At 35.4% G+C, this 20,578-nt stretch overlaps 3 protein-coding genes across 3 annotated transcripts; all 3 read left to right on the top strand.

The window, feature by feature from the left end:
• The first annotated feature begins 30 nt into the window (after window positions 1–30).
• Window positions 31–4,462, top strand: LOC146139418 (low affinity immunoglobulin epsilon Fc receptor-like). The gene is made up of 5 exons (XM_083392435.1): window positions 31–456; window positions 895–963; window positions 2,337–2,513; window positions 3,628–3,817; window positions 4,297–4,462. The coding sequence occupies exons 1-5, from the start codon at window positions 321–323 to the stop codon at window positions 4,460–4,462; spliced, it is 738 nt and encodes a 245-aa protein (XP_083248561.1). The 5' UTR covers window positions 31–320.
• Window positions 4,463–4,527: 65 nt separating this feature from the next.
• On the top strand, window positions 4,528–5,826 carry LOC146139417 (uncharacterized). Its single transcript, XM_083392969.1, has 4 exons — window positions 4,528–4,666; window positions 4,853–4,990; window positions 5,097–5,273; window positions 5,533–5,826. Exons 2-4 carry the CDS (start codon window positions 4,889–4,891, stop codon window positions 5,824–5,826), a joined length of 573 nt encoding a protein of 190 aa, XP_083249095.1. The 5' UTR covers window positions 4,528–4,666; window positions 4,853–4,888.
• Window positions 5,827–6,720: 894 nt separating this feature from the next.
• On the top strand, window positions 6,721–11,384 carry LOC146139416 (adhesion G-protein coupled receptor G7-like). The gene is made up of 7 exons (XM_083392434.1): window positions 6,721–6,744; window positions 7,481–7,590; window positions 8,022–8,229; window positions 8,595–8,703; window positions 9,446–9,609; window positions 10,249–10,419; window positions 11,187–11,384. Exons 1-7 carry the CDS (start codon window positions 6,721–6,723, stop codon window positions 11,382–11,384), a joined length of 984 nt encoding a protein of 327 aa, XP_083248560.1.
• The last annotated feature ends 9,194 nt before the right edge of the window (window positions 11,385–20,578 follow it).

The following is a 20,578-nucleotide window of genomic DNA, read 5'->3' as shown; positions in this document are numbered from 1 at the left end:
AAGAGCGCTTCGTAACTTGTCGTGTCAATACCGAATAAAAAGTCCGCTTTGAAAGTGTTTGTGCGACAAAACTTGTTCGGTCTACTACATTTCAACATGGTTAAGATGCTTTAGTGGCCCAGTCTGGTGACAGCTCATCATCAGGGAAATATGGAAACTGTTCAAGGATAAACTGTTAATTTGTATTGTGAAATCATTTCACTAAAACACCCCGTTAGAATTTCAAACCATTTTTGAAAGGGTATATATTTTTAAGGCCATAGAGATTATTGGTCTGGAATTTATTGCCGATTGTGCTATAGATACGCAATTCACTTAAAATGCTATCGGTTGCGGCGGCGGCTATGATGACTTTCGGAGTAAAGTTGTTGCTGACCTTGGCGTTGACCTTGCCGACTTGCTACCCTGAATCGTTTGCTGTCGACAAATTCTGGAATGGAAGTATATACCATACAGGTAGTCTCTATAGTGATTGCAAGTTTTAGCGTAAGCAATTTCAACGTAATACTCAGTTTCACATTAACATTTTGTTAAAAAAGTATGATATTCGATTTACTGTTTGCAATGTCTGTAATTTTCTAAATTACTGTACTTGTCTATTCTTTGTTGAACAAGTACGGAAATTGAGCTATCGAATTTTGAAGCATGCCATTAAAACTAAACGCCTCCCCCCGAAAAAAATTTGTTTGAAACACAAAATAATATAAAATTAAAAATTTCATTTAAAAACATCGTTTTAGTTCAAACTTAAATGTAAAGTAGATAGGTTTTTGCTAACTGACGCTTTCAGAACGATGGAATTTAGAATTAAGCATTCTAAAGCAAATGTACGACATTTGTGGATTATTTCTACGTATATTAAAACAAACAACAAACGTACTGTTTTTTGTCAAGGTACGATGCTCAATGAGACACAGTGGAAAATTGTCCAAAACTGCAGTCACTTCACAAAGCAAAGCGAAGGTAATGACTTAACATTAAGAACCTATTAATGTTGTAGCGTGGAAAACGGAGAAGAAACAGAAAAGCCTCAAAACTTTCGCTAAATAGTTATTTTGGCAAGATGTGAAATCTTAACCCTAAGGATCCACAAAAACATTCTTCTAAACTAGGGTTTTCCAATCTTTTTCGGACCACGGACCACTATTTATGAATCTGATATTTCGCGGGCCGCAGTACAAAGCAAAAAAATACTACAAAAAAACTGACAGCATCAATGGGACGGATGCGATTGCTTCTTTCTGCATAAATAATCAATTCGCTATTTGTGTTACACCTGTATTTTTCGAATGGCGATAAGCATATATTATTACGTCATAGACGAGGAATACGAGAATTTTTCGTAAACAACTTTTTGACTTCAACGAAGGCCCAACAAGTAAGATTTACGATACTGGATAGCAAAAGCTTTCAAATTATTAGGTTGTAAATAACTAAGGCAATTATCTTTGAAAGGGTATACGTACTGCACAACGTATTGTGTGACTTTTTAACTTCTTGTCATATCGCCACTGACCACCTGTGCAGTCGTCGCGGACCACAGTTTGGCAAACCCTGTTCTAAACATAGTTGCCATTTTTTTCTCACAGTAATCATCTAGATTTACCAAAAAAAATAATCTAAAAGCATCTAGATTTTTATGAAGAAATCTAAAAAATAATCTAAAAATGATTTTTGAAAAATATTCAATACTTTTGGACAAAAAATCAACATTAAAAGCTTAATGCCGTATAAAGTTGCATAAAGGGACTTGCTTGATGGTTTAGATTTAAGACTTCTGCTTTATAAAACATTTTACTGAACATGACGAGTTACTGAAATTTCGATTTTATATCTCATCATTTTTTTTTTCAATTTGCAAAAAAAAAAACTTTTGAAATTACTGAAATATTTATCGTCAATAGCGAATCTGTCACTAATTTAGATTATACAATATTTTTTATAATAATCTAAAAAAACATCTAACATCTTGATTGTATAATCCTACATCTAGATTCAAACCAAAACATCTAAATCTAGATTAAAATAATCTAAAATGGCCACCACGGTTCTAAACCATTGTTTACGATGATGCAAAAGGAGGCACGGCTTTGCAGTTATTTTTTTTGTTTACGCCACGGCGTCGAATTACTTGCAACATCGCAATTTTCTATTTTGTAAGGTTTGACTCAAACGTTTAATGCCCAATTTTGTTACACGGGGACCTATTTTGTACAGAAATAGCGATGCCAATATAACAATCAAAAGGTTTACATGAAAAATATCTATCAGTTTAACATAAAAAATATATTGTAAGTACAAGTAGATCGATTTTAACGTCGGATCTTCTATTTCAGATCTATCGTTCTACATGGTTCAAGGAACAGCCAACTACAGTGCTTCAAAAATGGCATGCAATGATTTGGGTGGGACCCTAGCCATCACCCGATCGGCCCACGATGAAAGTCATCTTAACTGCGCTATAAGAAACACGGCGTTGTATCTGGATTATGAATACACTGCATTTTGGATAGGTGGGCAAACGAAATTGAGTTTGAATTTCAAATTGGTCCTTGACTCCGTTGCAAGGATAAGACGCGAATTGTTTTCTTGGCAATATTCGTCCTAATACACTGCATTCCAATCTTCACCTATTATAAAAAAAAAAAAACTAATGGTGACATGTAAATCACGTTACAGTAGAACAATAAAAGACTGACGGAATGGTTAAAAATGCATTTATAAAATCAATGATCGATTTTTTGATACCAAGTGGTCAGATTGTATATTTTAAGTTATTTACCATTCACCAATAAAAAACTTTAAATCAGAGCCCGCCTTTAATACACCTTTAGTTAAGGAACCTTTTTGCGCCTAAAAACGTGTTTAATTACATTTAAGGAGGCAGTAATAAAGTGTTGGCGCCAAGCGCGAATAAAATGCGTTTGTTTGGTTTAAAATCCGAGTCCACAAATCGTCATCCATACTACTAATGAAAAGTGTAATAAAACTACTTTGAGGAAACGCAATAACATTAGTTAATCTAGTTGAGTGTTTGTCAACCTTTTAAAGCCGGGCACACCTGGCGAGCGAAGCGAGCGAGATTTTATTTTAGTATAACGCCATTTCTTGCAAGTTTTCATTAGCGTACATTGCCGACAATAAAAAAGTGCTAAAAAATATATATCCAATATTTGGAAATACGTTTTCCGTTTGTCCGCAATGCACTTGGCAGCCTTCCACGGCGCAACGGTTAAGAAGCGCTAATCTATATTTCAAAAGACAATGTCAAAACGTAAACAAACCGAATGGAGAAGGATCATTCGCGCTTACGTAGTTAAAATTGTTAAAAAGTATTTAAAATGGAATCGTGCCTAATTTATCAAAGAGGCGGCGGGCCGGATGAATTTCATCCGGCCCGCGGGCCGTAGGTTGCCGACCCCTGCTCTTACAACTAAGCTACACAGCCTCAGAGAGAAGCGAATAGAGAAACAACCATACGCAAATGCTTGAAATTTCGCATTGAAGGGGATTTACAGTACCATATAATCTTACAATGAACTTAAGAGCTAAATTAAAGTTGATGAATATATATATATATATAAGTTTGTGTATGATTTATTGTAAATTGCACTGTTTTTTTTGTAGGATTGCGGACGTTTGGCAAACCGGGTGACAACACGTCTTATCGATGGGAAGATGGTTCAACTCCTTCGTACACCAACTGGATTAAAACGGCAAAAATGGTCGAACCCAACAATCTGCCGCAGCATACTTGCGTCGGAAAGTTAATTCAGCACGGCCTGAAATGGCACAACTCGCTTTGTTTCAAGATCCAGTATTTCGTGTGCTCTCTAAAAAGTATGTAAAATGTAGGAATAACAAAGCAAAATCAATGCAAAAGATTCTATTGAAAAGAAACTGACGATGCCCTTTACGTGAAATATATATTTCTGTTAAATTGTAAGAAACAATTTTATGTTGCATATCTGTTTTTATAAACATTCTTAAAATAATCTAATAGAACTCCAGAAAATAATGTTTAGTGCCTGGCTACAATATTTACTGGATCCTCTGTGGATAAAGGCACTTTTTCTAGTAAGCGATTTGGAGTAAATATGATACTTTTAAAGCATACTATTTATGAAGCGTATTATATTTTTGTCGTAATTAAATGGCCTTGCTATCTGCGCAGAACTTGTTTCTTGCAAGTAAATTGTGGCAGCCATTTCAAGATATTCAATCCAACGTGCTACTGCTATTGTTTACCTCATACATTGCCACTATAGTGTTTCCGTTGTTTTTTCTGATTTTAAGTGCGGTACACTTACCACAATCGACCACCACCACCAACAAAAACAACAGTGTCGGAAACAAGCACTACAGCTTTAACGACAACGACAAAAACTCCAGAAACATCGACAGCTACATCAACAGTAGCTACAACTACAAGCATAGTACCTGCAAGATCTACAACGAATAGAGTAACTGTATCTCGTACAACTACAATATCAACAACAACAAAAACAAAAGTTACGCCAACTCAACTTTCCCCAAATACAGGTATGAACGATCAGATTTTTATTTATAAATATCGTTTTTGTTTTACATTGTTTCATCACTTTACGTTGTTCTTTCAGATTCTTCGAAAACTGTAGATAACACAACAAACTGTTCTTTCACCAAGGTATTTGTGCATAACTTTTTGCTGTCGTTTAGTGGCATTTGTACGTGGACACATGTCTCATAAACTCACCTATTACTATCAGTTAAAAGTATACACAACAACTATGCTAATGAGCTCACTGTAACGTTTCGTTTTACAATAAAATCGGGAATATAATGAGATTGTAATATGCCTTTGGTTTTATAGACGCATCCACCCAGCATACCACCTTTGGACAAATGTATGAGTTTGCTATTAAAAGCTATGAGAGCAAACCAATCATCGGCTCAAAGTTTTTCTAGGATTGCAAGATTCGTTCAGAATGTGAACCAAATAGCTAATGAGGTAAAATAAGAAATCAAAACAACGGATTACCATATAATATAAACTTAAAAGCTCTAGTAACACAAACCAAGGCTTTCTCACATTGACACTTTTCTATTTTCTTCAGATATCCCCCTTCTTCTACCAGGAAATCGTCTCTTTGGCAAATATGGTAAATAATGGTACAACTGAGGCCACGTTTGATACTAAAGAAATGCTCACAAGAAATTTAGAAGAGTTAGCTTATAAGGTTATACTACAAAACAGTCAATACGCTACAAGTTCTGGGGACATTCAAATACAGGTGCTTCAGAGTTTTCTGGATTTCTCTTTTCTGGATATCTCAATCAGTTACAAAATAACGAACATCATTTCCTGTAATGCCTATACACAATTTCCCATGTGTGCTTGTCTAGTAAATAAATTTAAATTACATGTTATTGATTTGTTAATTGATGTTACATAAGTTATAAGGGTTACGACAATATACCATTTACCTATCAAAACTCCACAGTGTATAATGCAGTTTAAAGATCATTTTTGTGGTACATTTACATTGATAGATCAAGGATGAAATGAGCCCAAACTCAAGCTTGGTCTACAGGCCACTTATCAACCACACAATGCAACCTAACCCAGTCACAGTTGTAGTTCCCCTGGAAGCACTTAAGCAAGTAGAAGGCGCTAATTGTCAAAACGGCATCACTGGCCAGTGCCTTGCTAGAACTGTGTTTGTCCTGTATCAAAATACAACCATGTTTCGATCTCAAAAAAAGACTGCAATGGAATTTGTAAGTTTCACAAGCACTTCTTTGCGTCTAATGCTTTTCATGAACGGCAAGTCTTTTAGGATTTAAAAAGCAGTCTAGCTTTAACATTTATTCATCGGATGATTTTCTTTGGTATTAAGTTTTTACCGACAGGTCGAAATTGCGAGACCTTTTACTTAGTACAGATACGTGATAATTATATATATATATATATATATATATTATTTTACTTTTTAGTAAAAAAACTCTACCAAAGTAAACGATTTCAAAGTTTTCAATTAACATGATGTTATTGAACCGGTAAACCACATCCTCAATTCGTGTAGGTTGTCTCAGCAAGCGTTGGAAAGAAATCAGGCATCAAACATGTCAGCAACCTGAAGACACCTGTAACGGTTGTTCACTCCTACATTAATACAAGCGCTGGAAAGAAACAAAACGACTCAACTTTGAAAGTAGGATTGCCATAGTTTAATAGCAATAACATATTACTTTTTCGTATAATTGTGCGTCAATTTTTATTTTAATTTGTTATGTATGTATAGCCTTAAACTAACTTGATGTTTAGATGTAAAAACATATATTGACCGAATTCCCCCCTGAAAATGTAAGTAATAAATCCTGCAAAAAAGGGACACATAGACCCCAAAGGGCGTATTCATACCGTGACCATGATGACTTACTTTATTTTCTGTTTAACTTGTAGCGCCCTGAAAAATACAGTAGAATATACAGGCAATGGGTTTGGTAAACATTACTTTTTAAAAGTGCGTGTTCCACAAACCAAATTTTTTTCAGGCTGTTTACGTGAACCAGACTTGCGTAGCTTGGAACTACAGCACTGGGTCTTGGTCAGGACAAGGCTGCCACTTGGTGGAAAATTCCAACCCTCCTGTCTGCAAATGTAACCATATGACGAACTTTGCCATGCTAATGGTAAGACTTAATAATTAGCAGGCATTACGTTCTACGAAGTCGACCATGTCCTTTGTTGTCCTGACACACGTAAATTACTTAAATTGATTAAAGTGCGCTTAAGTCGCTCTTATCAAATAACTTGTCGTGACGTATTTAGTTTCGGTAAAACGACTTTTTGACTGAAGTCTTTATAAATAACTTGCCTTGGACCTCAGTCACTAAGATATTTCGTTCTTTGTTTGGTTTCTGTTATTTTCTTGTTGAGTTATTCCTGATTTAGCTTAGACTTGACTTTGGACTTTTTTTACACTTGACTTGGCACCCATAGTTATTTTGCAAATGACTTGATTGAGTCTTTACAAACAAACACTGATTATCTCGTTTCCAAAAAGCATTTCTCTGTTTAAAATATGCGTGGTAATAAGAAACGATTTTTAATAATGTCAAGGATTATATTCTATTTGAGTAAGTGATTTAGTTTTACCCAAGCCAAGAATTTAAATGCGCAATTTTAACTTGATATTGGCCATGTAATGGTCTTAATTGAACGCTGCGCCATTTTAATTAAATACTACGCCATTCGCTTTCAAATTGTCAAATATACATTTCAGTTTAATATGAAAAAATAACTAGCATGACGTTTAATCCGTATAATTTCATTTAGCATTTTCCTCATGTACCACATGTGCCTTTACGAGTAAGGTGACTTTGTAACCGAGTTACGCTTTAGGCAAAAACCTGTGAACTTCGGCGAAATGCTTAGGTTATACAACACACTTTAAGATTATTTTTCAAACATCCAACATTAGTATTTTTCTTGCAGATGGTGTACGAAGTGGCACCGGACATTGCACTGGATAAAGCAAGCGTTGTTCTGTGCTCTCTATCGGTCTTCTGTCTTCTGCTGAACGTAATCATTCTTCTAAAGTCGCGGTAAGGAAACAAAAAACCTGCGATGTTATAAATGCGGGTGGGCGCTCAAACTTTAACCATCTACAAGAGGTTAACTTGAAATACTAACTCACAGGAAGGCGCTGATAGAGGATTTTTTGGTTGGAGGCCATGAAATGTTTTTTAACTGTGACGTCACAAAGTTACAGCTTAATGTGACGTCATAAATAAGTAACCTTCAGAACACCATGTAGTTTGTTTTTTTATCAATATGATTTATATAACTGATAATAATATGAATATATATATATCTATTCATATGATATTTCTGTACACGAGTCGAACACTTTTTTAAAATGATGTGTCTTGAAAGTTCTTTGTCTTTGTAAGATTGATAAAGCGCAGAAAAAAAAGTCATTAAAATGCGAATTTAAAACAATTTTTAAAATAGAAACCGTCCGTTTGGTTTGCAGAAGTATCCGGCATCGTGGACCAATGAAAGTCCTGATAAACATTTGTTTAAATCTCGCCGCTTCGTACATCGTTTTTCTTTGTGGGGTCGAGCATCGAACACAAGCGATCGCGTGCGTCTTTGGCGCCACCTTGCTGCAGTACTTTCTTCTGGTCACCTGGTGCTGGATGGCGGTATACATCTACTTTCTCTTTCGGTCCATAGTTCAGGTAAGTAAACCTAAACATGCTTTTTAATTGACAATACTGCGTCATCCGTACATTTTAAGTTTCTAATAAAGCTGGTGTTTTTTAGCGCGGAAGAAAACTGGAATAACTTTATTGTAATTAAAAATCCCATCAGAAAAAGTATCTGTTTCCCATATTTTGTAACAAGAGAAACTCTCTGAATTTGGTTCGATACTAACTTTTCTTTCATTGTTGTTTAAAATATCACCAATTTCGTGTCAAGGTAATTTTGTTCATAAGTTTCCACCTACTTTTGAATCGTTGCTGTGTTTTGCGATTGCTCAAACTAATCGTTCTTTAGAAAAAGAGAAAAAAGTTAACCCAATCGAACTTGTTTTAATCAACAGGTATTTAACGTGTTTGGAAGCATGTATCTGCGTCTGGCCTACTTATTCTCGTACGGATGTCCAGCTTTAGTGGTGGTCTTAACGCTTGGAGTGGCCAAAGGGTTAGAAGGTAGGTAGAGGACACCGTGAATAGGGATGTCCAATAGATTCATTCCGATATCGATACAAGGTATAATCACAAGATTTGATTTAAAGTGTTTCTTCATGAGAGTGAGTTTTTTGTGTAGATTAAGATTTGACGTCCGGCTAAAACACTTTCCACATTCTTTACATTTGTAAGTTAGAGTTGCAGTCCTAGTTTATCACGGCGTGTACTTACGCACTATATAGACTAGGTTAAAATTGGTTTCTGTCTGCTTTACAATCTAATCAGCGTATGATTTTGGTTAGCACTGAACAATCGTTTCAATATCTTATTGTAAAAATACCACAAGCACCAGTCAACTGTATACAGCACATAAGTCCTTTAATTTGAAAGTTCAAAAAACAACCAGCTCTATACACGTGGTTTAGTTAAATATGTCAGAAGTATACCCCAAAAATAACACTAGAGGAAATCAAAACGTCAAAAAGTTTATTATGCTAAAACTTGTTTTGGCGCTAGACTTTAGTTACATTTAGTTGATAACAAGTTGTGTTTTGATAAATTAACCTTTCAAGGTGGAATCGCTAATCATGGCTGAAAATCACAATTTTCTATCAAAACGGCAACGATAGCACCAATATACCAATATTATACCATATGGCATCTCCCATCAGCTCCAATCTGATATTATCAGAACTCCCTGAAGATAACTAATGAGTGTGTGTATTATCACAAAGTCCATAGAAAGTATCCTTTGTCTTTAAAGATCCTTTTGTTCCTTTTCCTCGTAATCTTTTGGCTTCCAACATGTGCTGGATCGAAGGAAATTACCTCTACGTTGGCTTCTTGCTTCCAATTGGGCTGATGCTTCTTTTTAACATAGTCATGTTTGGCCTGGTTTTCAGAAGTTTGCTATCCAAGTCGGAGAAGGTAAGATTTATCTATCTCTGTATATGGATATACAACAAACTCTCGGCTTCGCTAAGCTTTTTTTTTACGAGTTTTTTGTGATGATAAAGATCTATGCCTGTTACATCCCTGTTTTTTGTGGATATTTTCCCGTATCGTATAAGCTATGTAGAGAACCAAAATAAAATGTTTCTGTCACATTTAGCTGAACCAAATTTAATTTTTTAAAGTAATTACAAATGTAATTAAACCCTACTGGTTTATTTTCGGTCACACAGTTTTAGGTTTAAATCAATTACTATGGGTTAACTCGGAATGATTACGGCAAATAATTATTTCTAAAGCCACTGAAAAACATGTTTGCTTTACAAAATTCAAGTGCAATGTTAGATTTTGTTTATACCGTACCCCTGTGAATGGGTATTTCATTTTTTTTTCAAGCATAGGTTTGTCATATCAATATGTGTCCTATTACTTGACTTAAGTCCCAATTTTTCAATGACTTGTTTTAGATTAAGTGACGAGAGACCGACATACAATCGATTATATCATGTGAAAATGTCATTGGCGAAAACTTCCTTAACCAACCAATCGTTGAATTTGGTGTTCCAATGCTAACTAAAATATGGGAAAGGGTATTGAGCCGGTTTGTTTTGTCAGGTTCGTTCTACAACGAAAAGGCCTCGAAATAGAGATCACTTGGCCATTGCGGCTACCATTGCAAGCACCCTTGGTCTGGTGTGGATATTCGCATATTTGATGATGCTTTCGAAAGATCCAACTTATCTCAGAGCAATGAGTTGGATTTTCGCTATACTGGCTGGCACGCAGGTAACCATATTAGATTACGCTTGCTCTTTGATTTTCATAAATGGACATCCTTTTACTTCGGTATACCGATTACGTGACTGGTCGTCGAACATATTTTGGGAAGTATTCTGATTGTAATACAAAATAATACCGCATCGTAAAGTAGGGTTAGAGTCGAAATCAGTTTGGCATATACGATTTATATGCAAGTAAGGGATCTTAAAAAAGAGATCTTGCGTTAAGATTCGAACTCAGGGTCTCGACCATTTTGGGTCCGTCGCTCTGCTGACTGAGTTGCATATTCTTGGGAGCAATTGTGTACACAACTGGCGGACAACTTTTGTTTTGTACAAAAGGTTTGAGTAATTGACGCGAACACATTTGAGAAACGACAAAAACACAACGTGGTAACGCTATGATAAGCTTAATTCTCTAGTTAGGACAAAACTGAAACCTCGCTATTCAAAACACCATCACACTTTAACCATTTCGGCTCTATAGGCCTACTGCTAACTGTTATTGACTACTTGCACGAACACAACATACTATTCCTTGAGATTTTTCAAAAGTTTACTGAAGTTGAACTGGATTGCTAATATCGAAACGACAATTGAGTCCCATTGTGCTTTTGGAAGTGAAATATTTTCCAACAGATCAGTGTATGTTCTTAGGGCACTGTAAACTAATTGATACGGTGCTTAATGAATGTGAACAAATCTATAGATATACACAGTGTAAAAGGGATGTAAGTTAGAATTAAAGTTTTTAACTTTGTTTTTTCAACCTAGGGTTTGTGCATATTCGTGCTGACCTGTGTCCGTCGAGGTGACGTCAAACTGACGTGGTGGCCACCTATTCGTGACGTCATATGTTGTGCAAACCGGAGAAAGGCGATCGGCGAAAGAACAGCAACCTCCGGCACTCCCCAAGAGACGGGAAAAGGAACATCCGACATAAAAAGTGGGACACTCTTGACTCCGGCCTAATGAACACAGCCAGGCTCGATGGGCAAAAATGTTGACCAACAAAAGTCATATACCTTGCAGCTAATCGGGTTGGACATTTGGTTTTTATTCGGGTTCGAAGTTACCAGGGCAAACATCCCCACCTTCTAGACATCCAGATCAGGGGTTCTTAAACTGGGGTCGGTGGACCACTTGGCAGGCTAGTTTTAGGGGACAACGAAGGCCTAGTTGATACATTAGTATAATATTGAAAAGATGGAATGCATTTTCGCAAGAATAGATATTAACCAAAACGCAACGACACCTTCTCCTTGAATTCATTTAGACCTTATTTTAATATTCTATTATTAGAACCGATAACACCAGATTCCTTGGTTTATGACGTCAATGTGTGACGAAATATGTTTTTAGAGGTGCGCGTTTAAAATAATTGACAACCCCTGCTTTAGGTCAATAACAACATATTTCATTTTTTTAAATGCCTAATTGGTAGTGCTTTATTTGGCCCTTTTAAGCCACTAGAAAAGAAAATGTAATTAGAAAAGCTTAAGGCCCCTTTTTATGCCGTCCAGATCTTGCACGACGTATGTCAACGTCAATAATACTAATACCACTACTAATGTTTTCTTCAAATTTTTAAGATGCACCTTATAAATGTATTATATATGTTTACATAAAAGTTTATTTGTTAATTATAATTAATCGACCAGTATATTTGTCTCATTTCCACAACGCTAAGAGACAGTTTTATTTCCGAATATTTAGTTTTTCAATACGTCTCATTGATGTGGCTTATTATTTCCAATGATATCTGCCTGATATTACATATACCATGATAAAATATATAACAAAATGTTTAATGCAAGTTTAAAATAATTTGTTGAAATGTATTTGAAAAATATAGTTTTAGACTTTGAATTTGTTGAATTCTAATCGTCAATTCTTACATATGGAATTGTGATACGTTACAGCCAAAACGATAATATTGTGACGTGATGTAATTTCATCAATATATTTTGCCATTATACGATTTCGTTGATTTTGTTTCACAATCTGTTCCTGTTTAAATGACAAAGATCCCCTTAAATACGTAAATTACAAAGATAAAAACATTCTTCGTATATTTACGTCAACGTTATGGCTGAAATGTTAGTTGTGGTGAGCAGTTCATAATTTAACGAAAACCACGTAAATCTGCTTGTTATTGGGTTGTACGCTTAGAGGAAGTATCTAATGTATCAATCCTGTCATTAAAGAATGGTTTTAGGAAGTCGAACTAAAATCGCGCTCAGTTATTTGTCAAGCGCAGGTTGATTGAGTCTTTAACTTTGTTACGTATTTAGTCAGCAATAAACTCATAGTTTGATTGAATTTAGTTTGGGTTGAAATGACGTAGGGCTATATAAACCATAATCTTATAATTTTGTAAACTCTATAATCGCGGATAACCCAGTGCTGTATTTCGAAATTAAGTTGGGCTGTATAAAGGAGAAATTAGTACCAAATATCCAAGTTGTTATGTGAGCATATCACACAAGTGTGGCCTACCAGCATTAACAATGTTAAAATAGGTCGAGAAGGATTATTATAGACCAACGTTGCACAGAGAATAAATTCAAATTTTAATAGTCAAATCATTTGTGTGATTGTTTCTGTTTATCTATAAAATTTATACAATTTTTTACTTATTGGTTAATGTGCGATTTTTATATTGAGCTAGTCAGTTAATAACCTGCGATAGGGTAAACTATTTGTAATAAGTGTAGGTTATACATCGCTCATGATGTTTAGTTACAAAGCTGTTTTATTTGCTCTGTTCTGTCTAACGTCGGCTATCAATGGAAGTACTGCAAATACAGGTGATTCTGTTGCAATTAGTCATGATAAATGATTATACTATTAGCCGTATTCTATGTTCGTGAGAATAAATCTGCATTTTTATTTGTAATACATTGATACTTTATTACCATAGAGGCTTTTGAGTTGTGGCATTTCGAGATTTTTTATGCCGGCCTGTATAGTTGTGAGAATTAATTTCAAAATATTTAAAATATCAGCGAAGTTATTTGAAAATTAACTTAAGTTCAAATCAAGTCCTTTTTAATAAAGTCAAGTCCCAGTCCAAGCTATTAGTTGCACATGTCAAGTCAAAGTCAAAGTCATTTTAATAACAATTCAATTGCAAGTCAAGTCATTGACATCAAATAAACGTTGAAGTATTAAACCTATAAAATTCACTCTTTCCAAGAATTATTTTACATAGCAAGCACAACAAAAACGTATAACTAATAGCAAGCAACTTTTTACGTCTACAAACTGAACAAACCATTTTTTAACAAAAATGATTTAAATAAAAACCTAAGAATATTTATAAGTAATTCGCCTAAAGTTCAGTGGAGTCAAAATCAAGTCATTTTGCCGAAAAGACTACAGTTGTGCAAATTCATTTGAAAGCAGTTACTTAAGAAATTAAGTTATTAAAGCACTTGTATATAGAGTGCCGATGTACGTGAACTTATCACATGTAATCTTATCACAATGCTTATTTGATTAAGAAACAGTCAACTCCCCAACCGGGATATCTGTGAACGAACTGGCCAACGGAACTTTCGTTGTAAATGGAGGTACGTTGCTATTATTACGATGATCGTGTCAACAAGATATATGCTTTTAAACACTAACCACAAAACTGTCATGTAAGCAATATATATTTTTATTTGATTTTTTGTTTTGAAAAAGAAGCCCTTTTGATTATGCATTTTTTCACAAGTTATATTTTAGTTTGATTTTCCGAACAGGACCTTTTCACCATATCGACCGATGGAAGATTATTGTTTGCGGAAAATATGGAAGTTCGAATTATTCCGGTATAATTGAATACTATAATACATATTTTTAGGACAACGCTGTGACAATTTATATGTGTTTTCGCAAAACGGCAAAAAATAAAGATAAATTTAAATGTGTCATATGTTCAAATTGTCTCTGCAATTAATTAGACACGAAAAACGGTGACTAAATATAACTAATGATAAAAGTATTTGTTGTTTGAAAAAGAGTTTACATTTGCTATACAATTCACTATTAAAAATCTGTCAAATTATCGTTTGTTTGTATTTTAAATTGTCTTTAGGCCATTATATGTTTTACTTTAAGAAATATAAGATGACAGGTGAAACCACCACTTTATATAAACATCGTTAAGCCGTTTTTTAGGTTGAATTTAATTCAAAGTGTCGTTAGTGGTAGATATTATTCCTTGTTATACAGTGTCCAAGGTGAACAGTACATTTTGTTGTCTTGTAGATCAAGACCCAATTACATTGTACGCCATTCGTTACGGAAAAAACTTTGCGGATGCAGGGTGGGCTTGTGCATTGATGAACGGTCAACTGGCAGTGGTCAGAACAAGTCGAGAGGGAGAAAACCTTAAATGCGTGATCGACAAGTCAATAAGCAAGCCCACACCGTCGTACGCTTCAGGCTGGATAGGTGAACTTATTACGATTTATTAATATTAGGTGGGCAGCTCCTGTCACGAACAAAAAGGGCTACCCAGTAAGCAATGTATAAATTATAGTTTGAAAAGTGCTATTCGCAGCATAACAAGTTTAGGATGAAATATTTCTTTTTGCTCACTCATACCTATAAGTAAATATTTATTAAGTAAAAAGTGTTTTTTAAAGTGGGAAATTTTGTTTGCCACATTTTGTTTCCAAGGGTCTAACCCTAAAAAAATTCTCCTAAATTGTTTCGGTGCTAAATAATTCTTTCTAATAATTACAATTTTATGTAAACTACATTTTGCATGAAATTATGTGCCCCATAAGCTGGAAGGATACACTTCAATTTCCTCCGATATTCGACGTACAACGATGGCGTGTTAAACTTGTAAACTCAATATACAACCGCTAACCATGCGCACCCACTTGTATTTCATCAGGCTTGCATACCAGATTCAGCCCTGGGGATCCAACCAAATATCGTTGGTTAGACGGTTCGCATCCAACCTTTACCGACTGGGCCAACGGCAAGCCTTCTACATTGAGTGGCGAGGTTTGCGTTGCAATGAGGTACGGCTTTAAGTGGAAGTGGAACAACCAGCGGTGCACTTTCAATCAACACTTCGCCTGCTCTTTTAATGGTCAGTGTATTGTGTTGATTTTTCAGCAGATAAAACGATAGGTAAAACGTTTTAGGTTGTGTTTAAATAGATCTAAACTTAATTAATATTTGTTAAGGCGGGTCGACAAGGTTTAACTCAGTTCACATTATTTAAAGCCACCTTTTATAATGCTTTTTATTAAATTGATAAAGACGATATTGAATCTGTTTACTTCAGCAACGTACATCACCTACAATCGTTCAACGTCAGTAAATAACTCTAACCCAACTGCACCAACAACAACTCGCACAACAACTCCAACAACAGCTGCAACACCCCCTACGCCTACTCCAGAAACAACTGCTACAACAACTCCTACAACAACTATAACAACTCCTACAACAACTCCTACATCAGCTACTACATCAACTACTCCATCAACTACTACAACTTCTGCTACAACTCCTACAACAGCTGCAGCACCCACCCCTACTCCAGAAACAACTCCTACAACAACTCGTACATCAACTACAACAAATCCTACAACAACTACTGCAACAACTGCTACAACAACTGCCCCTACGCCAACTCCAGAAACAACTCCTACAACAACTCCTAAACCAACTTCTACAACAACTCCTAAACCATCAACAACAACAACAACTCGTACAATAACTCCTAAACCAACATCTACAACAACTCTTAAACCAACGTCTACAACAACTCCTAAACCAACTTCTACAACAACTCCTAAACCAACTTCTACAACAACTCCTAAACCATCAACAACAACAACAACTCGTACAATAACTCCTAAACCAACATCTACAACAACTCTTAAACCAACGTCTACAACAACTCCTAAACCAACTTCTACAACAACTCCTAAACCAACTTCTACAACAACTCCTAAACCAACTTCTACAACAACTCCTAAACCAACTTCTACAACAACTCCTAAATCAACTTCTACAACAACTCCTAAACCAACAACAACTCGTACAATAACTCCTACCACAGCTCCTACATCAACTACTACAACAACAACAACAAAAGCCCCTACAACAACTCCTACACCAACTCCTACAAGAACTCCAACAACTACAACTGCAACTACAACATATCTTACAACAACCCCTACAACAGAAACTAAAACAACTCGTTCAACAACTCCTACAACAACACCTACAACCACATCTACAACTACTACTACAATAACGACGACTTATGCCACAGTTGGTAATTCCATCAACGATAATTTTATCTTTGCTGGGCAACATAACTAAGTGTATTACCCATTTGAACAAAAGGTTTTAGGAAGCCAATTGTATTTGCAAATACCGTAACTTGTAAAGTTGTAATTTTGCGTATAATCTGTGAAGTGATAAGTCAACAGTACTTAAGAAACCTACAGTAAACTTGGTGAACACGTACGTTTGCATACGATAGTATAGATATGATTTAGATGTGTCCTAAAATAAAAGTAAAAACTAAAATGAATTTTGAAAAGTTATCTATAGTACTTGGAATGAATATTAAATAAATCCCATACATAAGTAGGAAGAATTTGGCTATAGAATCGAATATTTTTTATTGATGTTAAACGATTAATTAAAGTTATAAGGCTTAAAGTCCACGTGGGACTTTTCATTAATTAACATTAGTCAAATAAGCGTCTTAACATTTTAATTCTACAAAATAACAAAAGTGTTGATTGTGGGCCCGGCTTGTTATTTTCTAAATTCGACGCAATTCGAAAAGGGATAGCCTACATGTTATCGTATGAATTTTGTTTTCAAGGCTCACTGCTCTGTAATGATATTTTCAGCCAATTGAACTCGTTGGTAATCCTAACCCCGTGCTTTAACAATCCATCACAACCCACAGTTGAACAACAGGTAAAATAGATGTTTGTAACTAGCTGCATTTTCTGTTACTCTAAGAATATTTGCACTTTTCCATCGGTATCTCATTTTACTTAATTAACGGTGCCAGTATACTCACTTTGCAAAAACAAGGAAAGCGTTTTGGGTTGGCCTATAATCGTGAAAAATTCTTTACAAAGATTAAGTTAATATAGACAATCTAAAAAATACTAGTAATATTTGTTTCATCCCACAATGTTTCGCAGAACATATCCGATGTGGATCAACTTCTCCAATGGGCAAAAGGAGTTGTGTTTGTAGCAACGCGGAATGAAACAGATATGGCGGGCGTGGGCAATCTGGTGAACACTATCACTCAACATGTGGCCAATAACACTAAAGTGAGAATTATACGAGCAATTTTCGATAATATTTATCAATCTATCGAAAGAACTCATTGTCTAAGCGAAAAAACAAAATTGAAATACTTACTTATTTGGTATTCAAAGGGCTTCATCTAGATTGATTTCTAATTGTATATGCTCATAACGAGTCATAAGTAATTTCGACCTGCTTATAAACCATATCTCGTCCTTTGAATAAAACTGCTTCTGCGTTAAGTCGCTTCAAACAACTTTTGTATGCACCAGTCTCCTTGTTTAACTTTCAGTGAATCAAATACTAACGGATACATTTTTAGCATTGTGTTTCCTCGTTCTGTTCATTTTCTTAGCCTTTTTTTTTTGTCTAAATTTGTTCGAAAAAACTTGCAGCATTGATGATCCGTCTAGTTTTTGCTCCTAACATTAGTGGGCGTCGGTGTTTGAAAGCCGCCTTAGTTCACCTAGAAAGGGTCATAACGTATATAGAATTTATCAGAACAATCATCTTATTGTAAGAATATTAAATCCCATAGAGAAATAATCTCTTCAATTTTTGCAACACAGTGAGAAGACACTGATTCTAAAAATGGGCTTTGATATTCTTAAGACGTATTATAACAAACTCCAGCCTTTATGCTGTAAACCAACTTGTTGTTTTACCGATTTTAGTTGTCCGCTTTTTCCTACGAGAAGTTGGTTTCGATAGCGGACGTGGTAAACAACGCCCCAGTCCCGGCGCCCACCAGAACAACCCAAGTGCTCACCAGCAGTCTTGAGACCCTGGCGTACAAAGTGGTTTTAAAGCCAAACCAAACCTCCACAAGCTTCAACACGACGAACGTGGATGTCGAGGTAACACTGATTTCGTTTAAACAACAGGACTTGCCTTGGTGTGGTTTTCAGTGAATTGTTCTGAATGCACACCACAATTTAGGGGAACAAGCTATAACTTATCATACAGGCAAAACGACTGCAGGTCACTGTAGTCGTATGCTTTCTTTATTGGTATTCTTAAGCTGCATTTTTCAACCAGATACACAAATCTTAATGCATCAACTTAAATGAAAGATAAACACACTTATGTGCTATGGGCATTATGGTTGTTTCTCTAATGGCTCCCCTCTGAGCCTGTGTAGCTCAGTTAGTAGAGCGACGGTCCCGGCATGAGGTCATGAGTTTGAACCTCAAGGCAGGCTAGTTGTTTTTCTATAGTCTGCCTTGCTTGTGTACATCAGTTTCAATTTGATCTATAAAATGTTTTTTCAAAGTGACAGGTTTAATTTTGTCTGTTATTATTGACAAATAAGGATAATAATTGAATATTTTGTTAGGTAGGCTAAGCCATTTTATAATTTATACACTGGGAAAGACAATAACTGTTACCTGGCTTGCTATTTTTCGAACACAAATGCTACTTTTGATCACCAGTTTGTTTGTTTTTTAAACCAGATACATTTCTTAAAAAAATATAAAACAAGATTTTTTTAGATTATTGACCAAGCTCAACCCACTGCAAATGCAACCTTCAAGCCTAGGGTACACAACGCTACAGTGCGACACCCAGTGTCGGTCACAGTTCCGCTGGAAGCTCTTTTGCACAACAAGTGTCAGAACGTCAGTGACTGTCAAGTGCGAACTGTGTTCGTGCTCTATCGAAACACCACGCTGTTTCCTTCCAACAGCACAGACGCAAGCGTTTTCGAATTGGTAAGGATTTGATTAACATATTTTAACCTTGGTTGATAGCCGAACTTGTCTTTAAACTGAAAAAAGTGGCACTGTTGACAAATTGTATTTTTAATTGACGAGCTTTCGCACAACTGTGCTTCTTCAGGCCACAGTAAGACACATTTTAAACGTCCTATTTATAACTAAAGGGCAAATGGAACGAGTTGTATTTTAATTTGGGCACGATATCCCACAACCGTGTTTCATACTGAGTCAGCATAATCTGGGAATATTTAAATACCCTGGCAAAATGTCTGATTTTAACAACTGCTCTTATATTTTTTGTCGTTATATAATTAAAGTCGTATAGAACAACTTCTAACTCTACTCGCTGTTAAATAGTTAAAATAGTTTAAATAATTGCTTGGTTCTGGATAAATTAACAGCAATGTTCGTTTATCAAATCTTTATTTAACGCTAAACTAAACAATTTGCCATTAAATTCAATATGCTAAAACCGCTTCGGTTGTCACAAACCAAGCTAATGGCTTTACATAAGTCTCATTGAATTACTTATTTCCTCTAAACAGTTAATGAATGACTTACTTTTCCTAAATATATTTTTTTTGTTTAAATTCATAGGTCGTCTCAGCAAGCGTTGGAAACACAACAACAATAAAACGAGTCAATAACCTGAAGACAGCGGTGGAAATTGTTTACTCCTACGTCAATACAAGTGCTGGAAAAAAACAGAACGACTCTACACTAAAGGTGGGATATTTTTGATTTGACAAAAGGGGTGGATCGAGAATATTTGTATTGGAAGCGGAGCATGGTAATTTTCAAGTATGACTACACAACGTGACGTCATAAAACAACTACTTCTAAACACCTATATGCAGCTAAAATCCAGTTTAATCGCTCGACCCACGAAACACTTCTTTATCAGTTTCAAATTAGCAAAACTTTTAATTCATTCAAATGGTAGGTTTTTTCAATTTTTTAATCGTAAGTTACGCATTAGGCGCATAAAATAGATTCGCATATTGCATGAAGAACCGCATTTATAGTCTAAACTATACCAGAAATTGCATTTCAAATGGCTTATGCGTCACACAGAGTAACATCTAACGAAATATACAACGCATCTTCGGGCTAAGTAGATTACCTTAAAATAGACCAAAAATTAGTATA

The sequence above is a fragment of the Ascidiella aspersa genome, chromosome 6 (genome assembly GCF_963924565.1).
Source record: "Ascidiella aspersa chromosome 6, kaAscAspe10.2, whole genome shotgun sequence".
NCBI classification, from domain to species: domain Eukaryota; kingdom Metazoa; phylum Chordata; class Ascidiacea; order Phlebobranchia; family Ascidiidae; genus Ascidiella; species Ascidiella aspersa.
The sequence above is the reverse complement of the archived record's forward strand: the minus strand, read 5'-3'. Positions and strand labels throughout refer to the sequence as shown.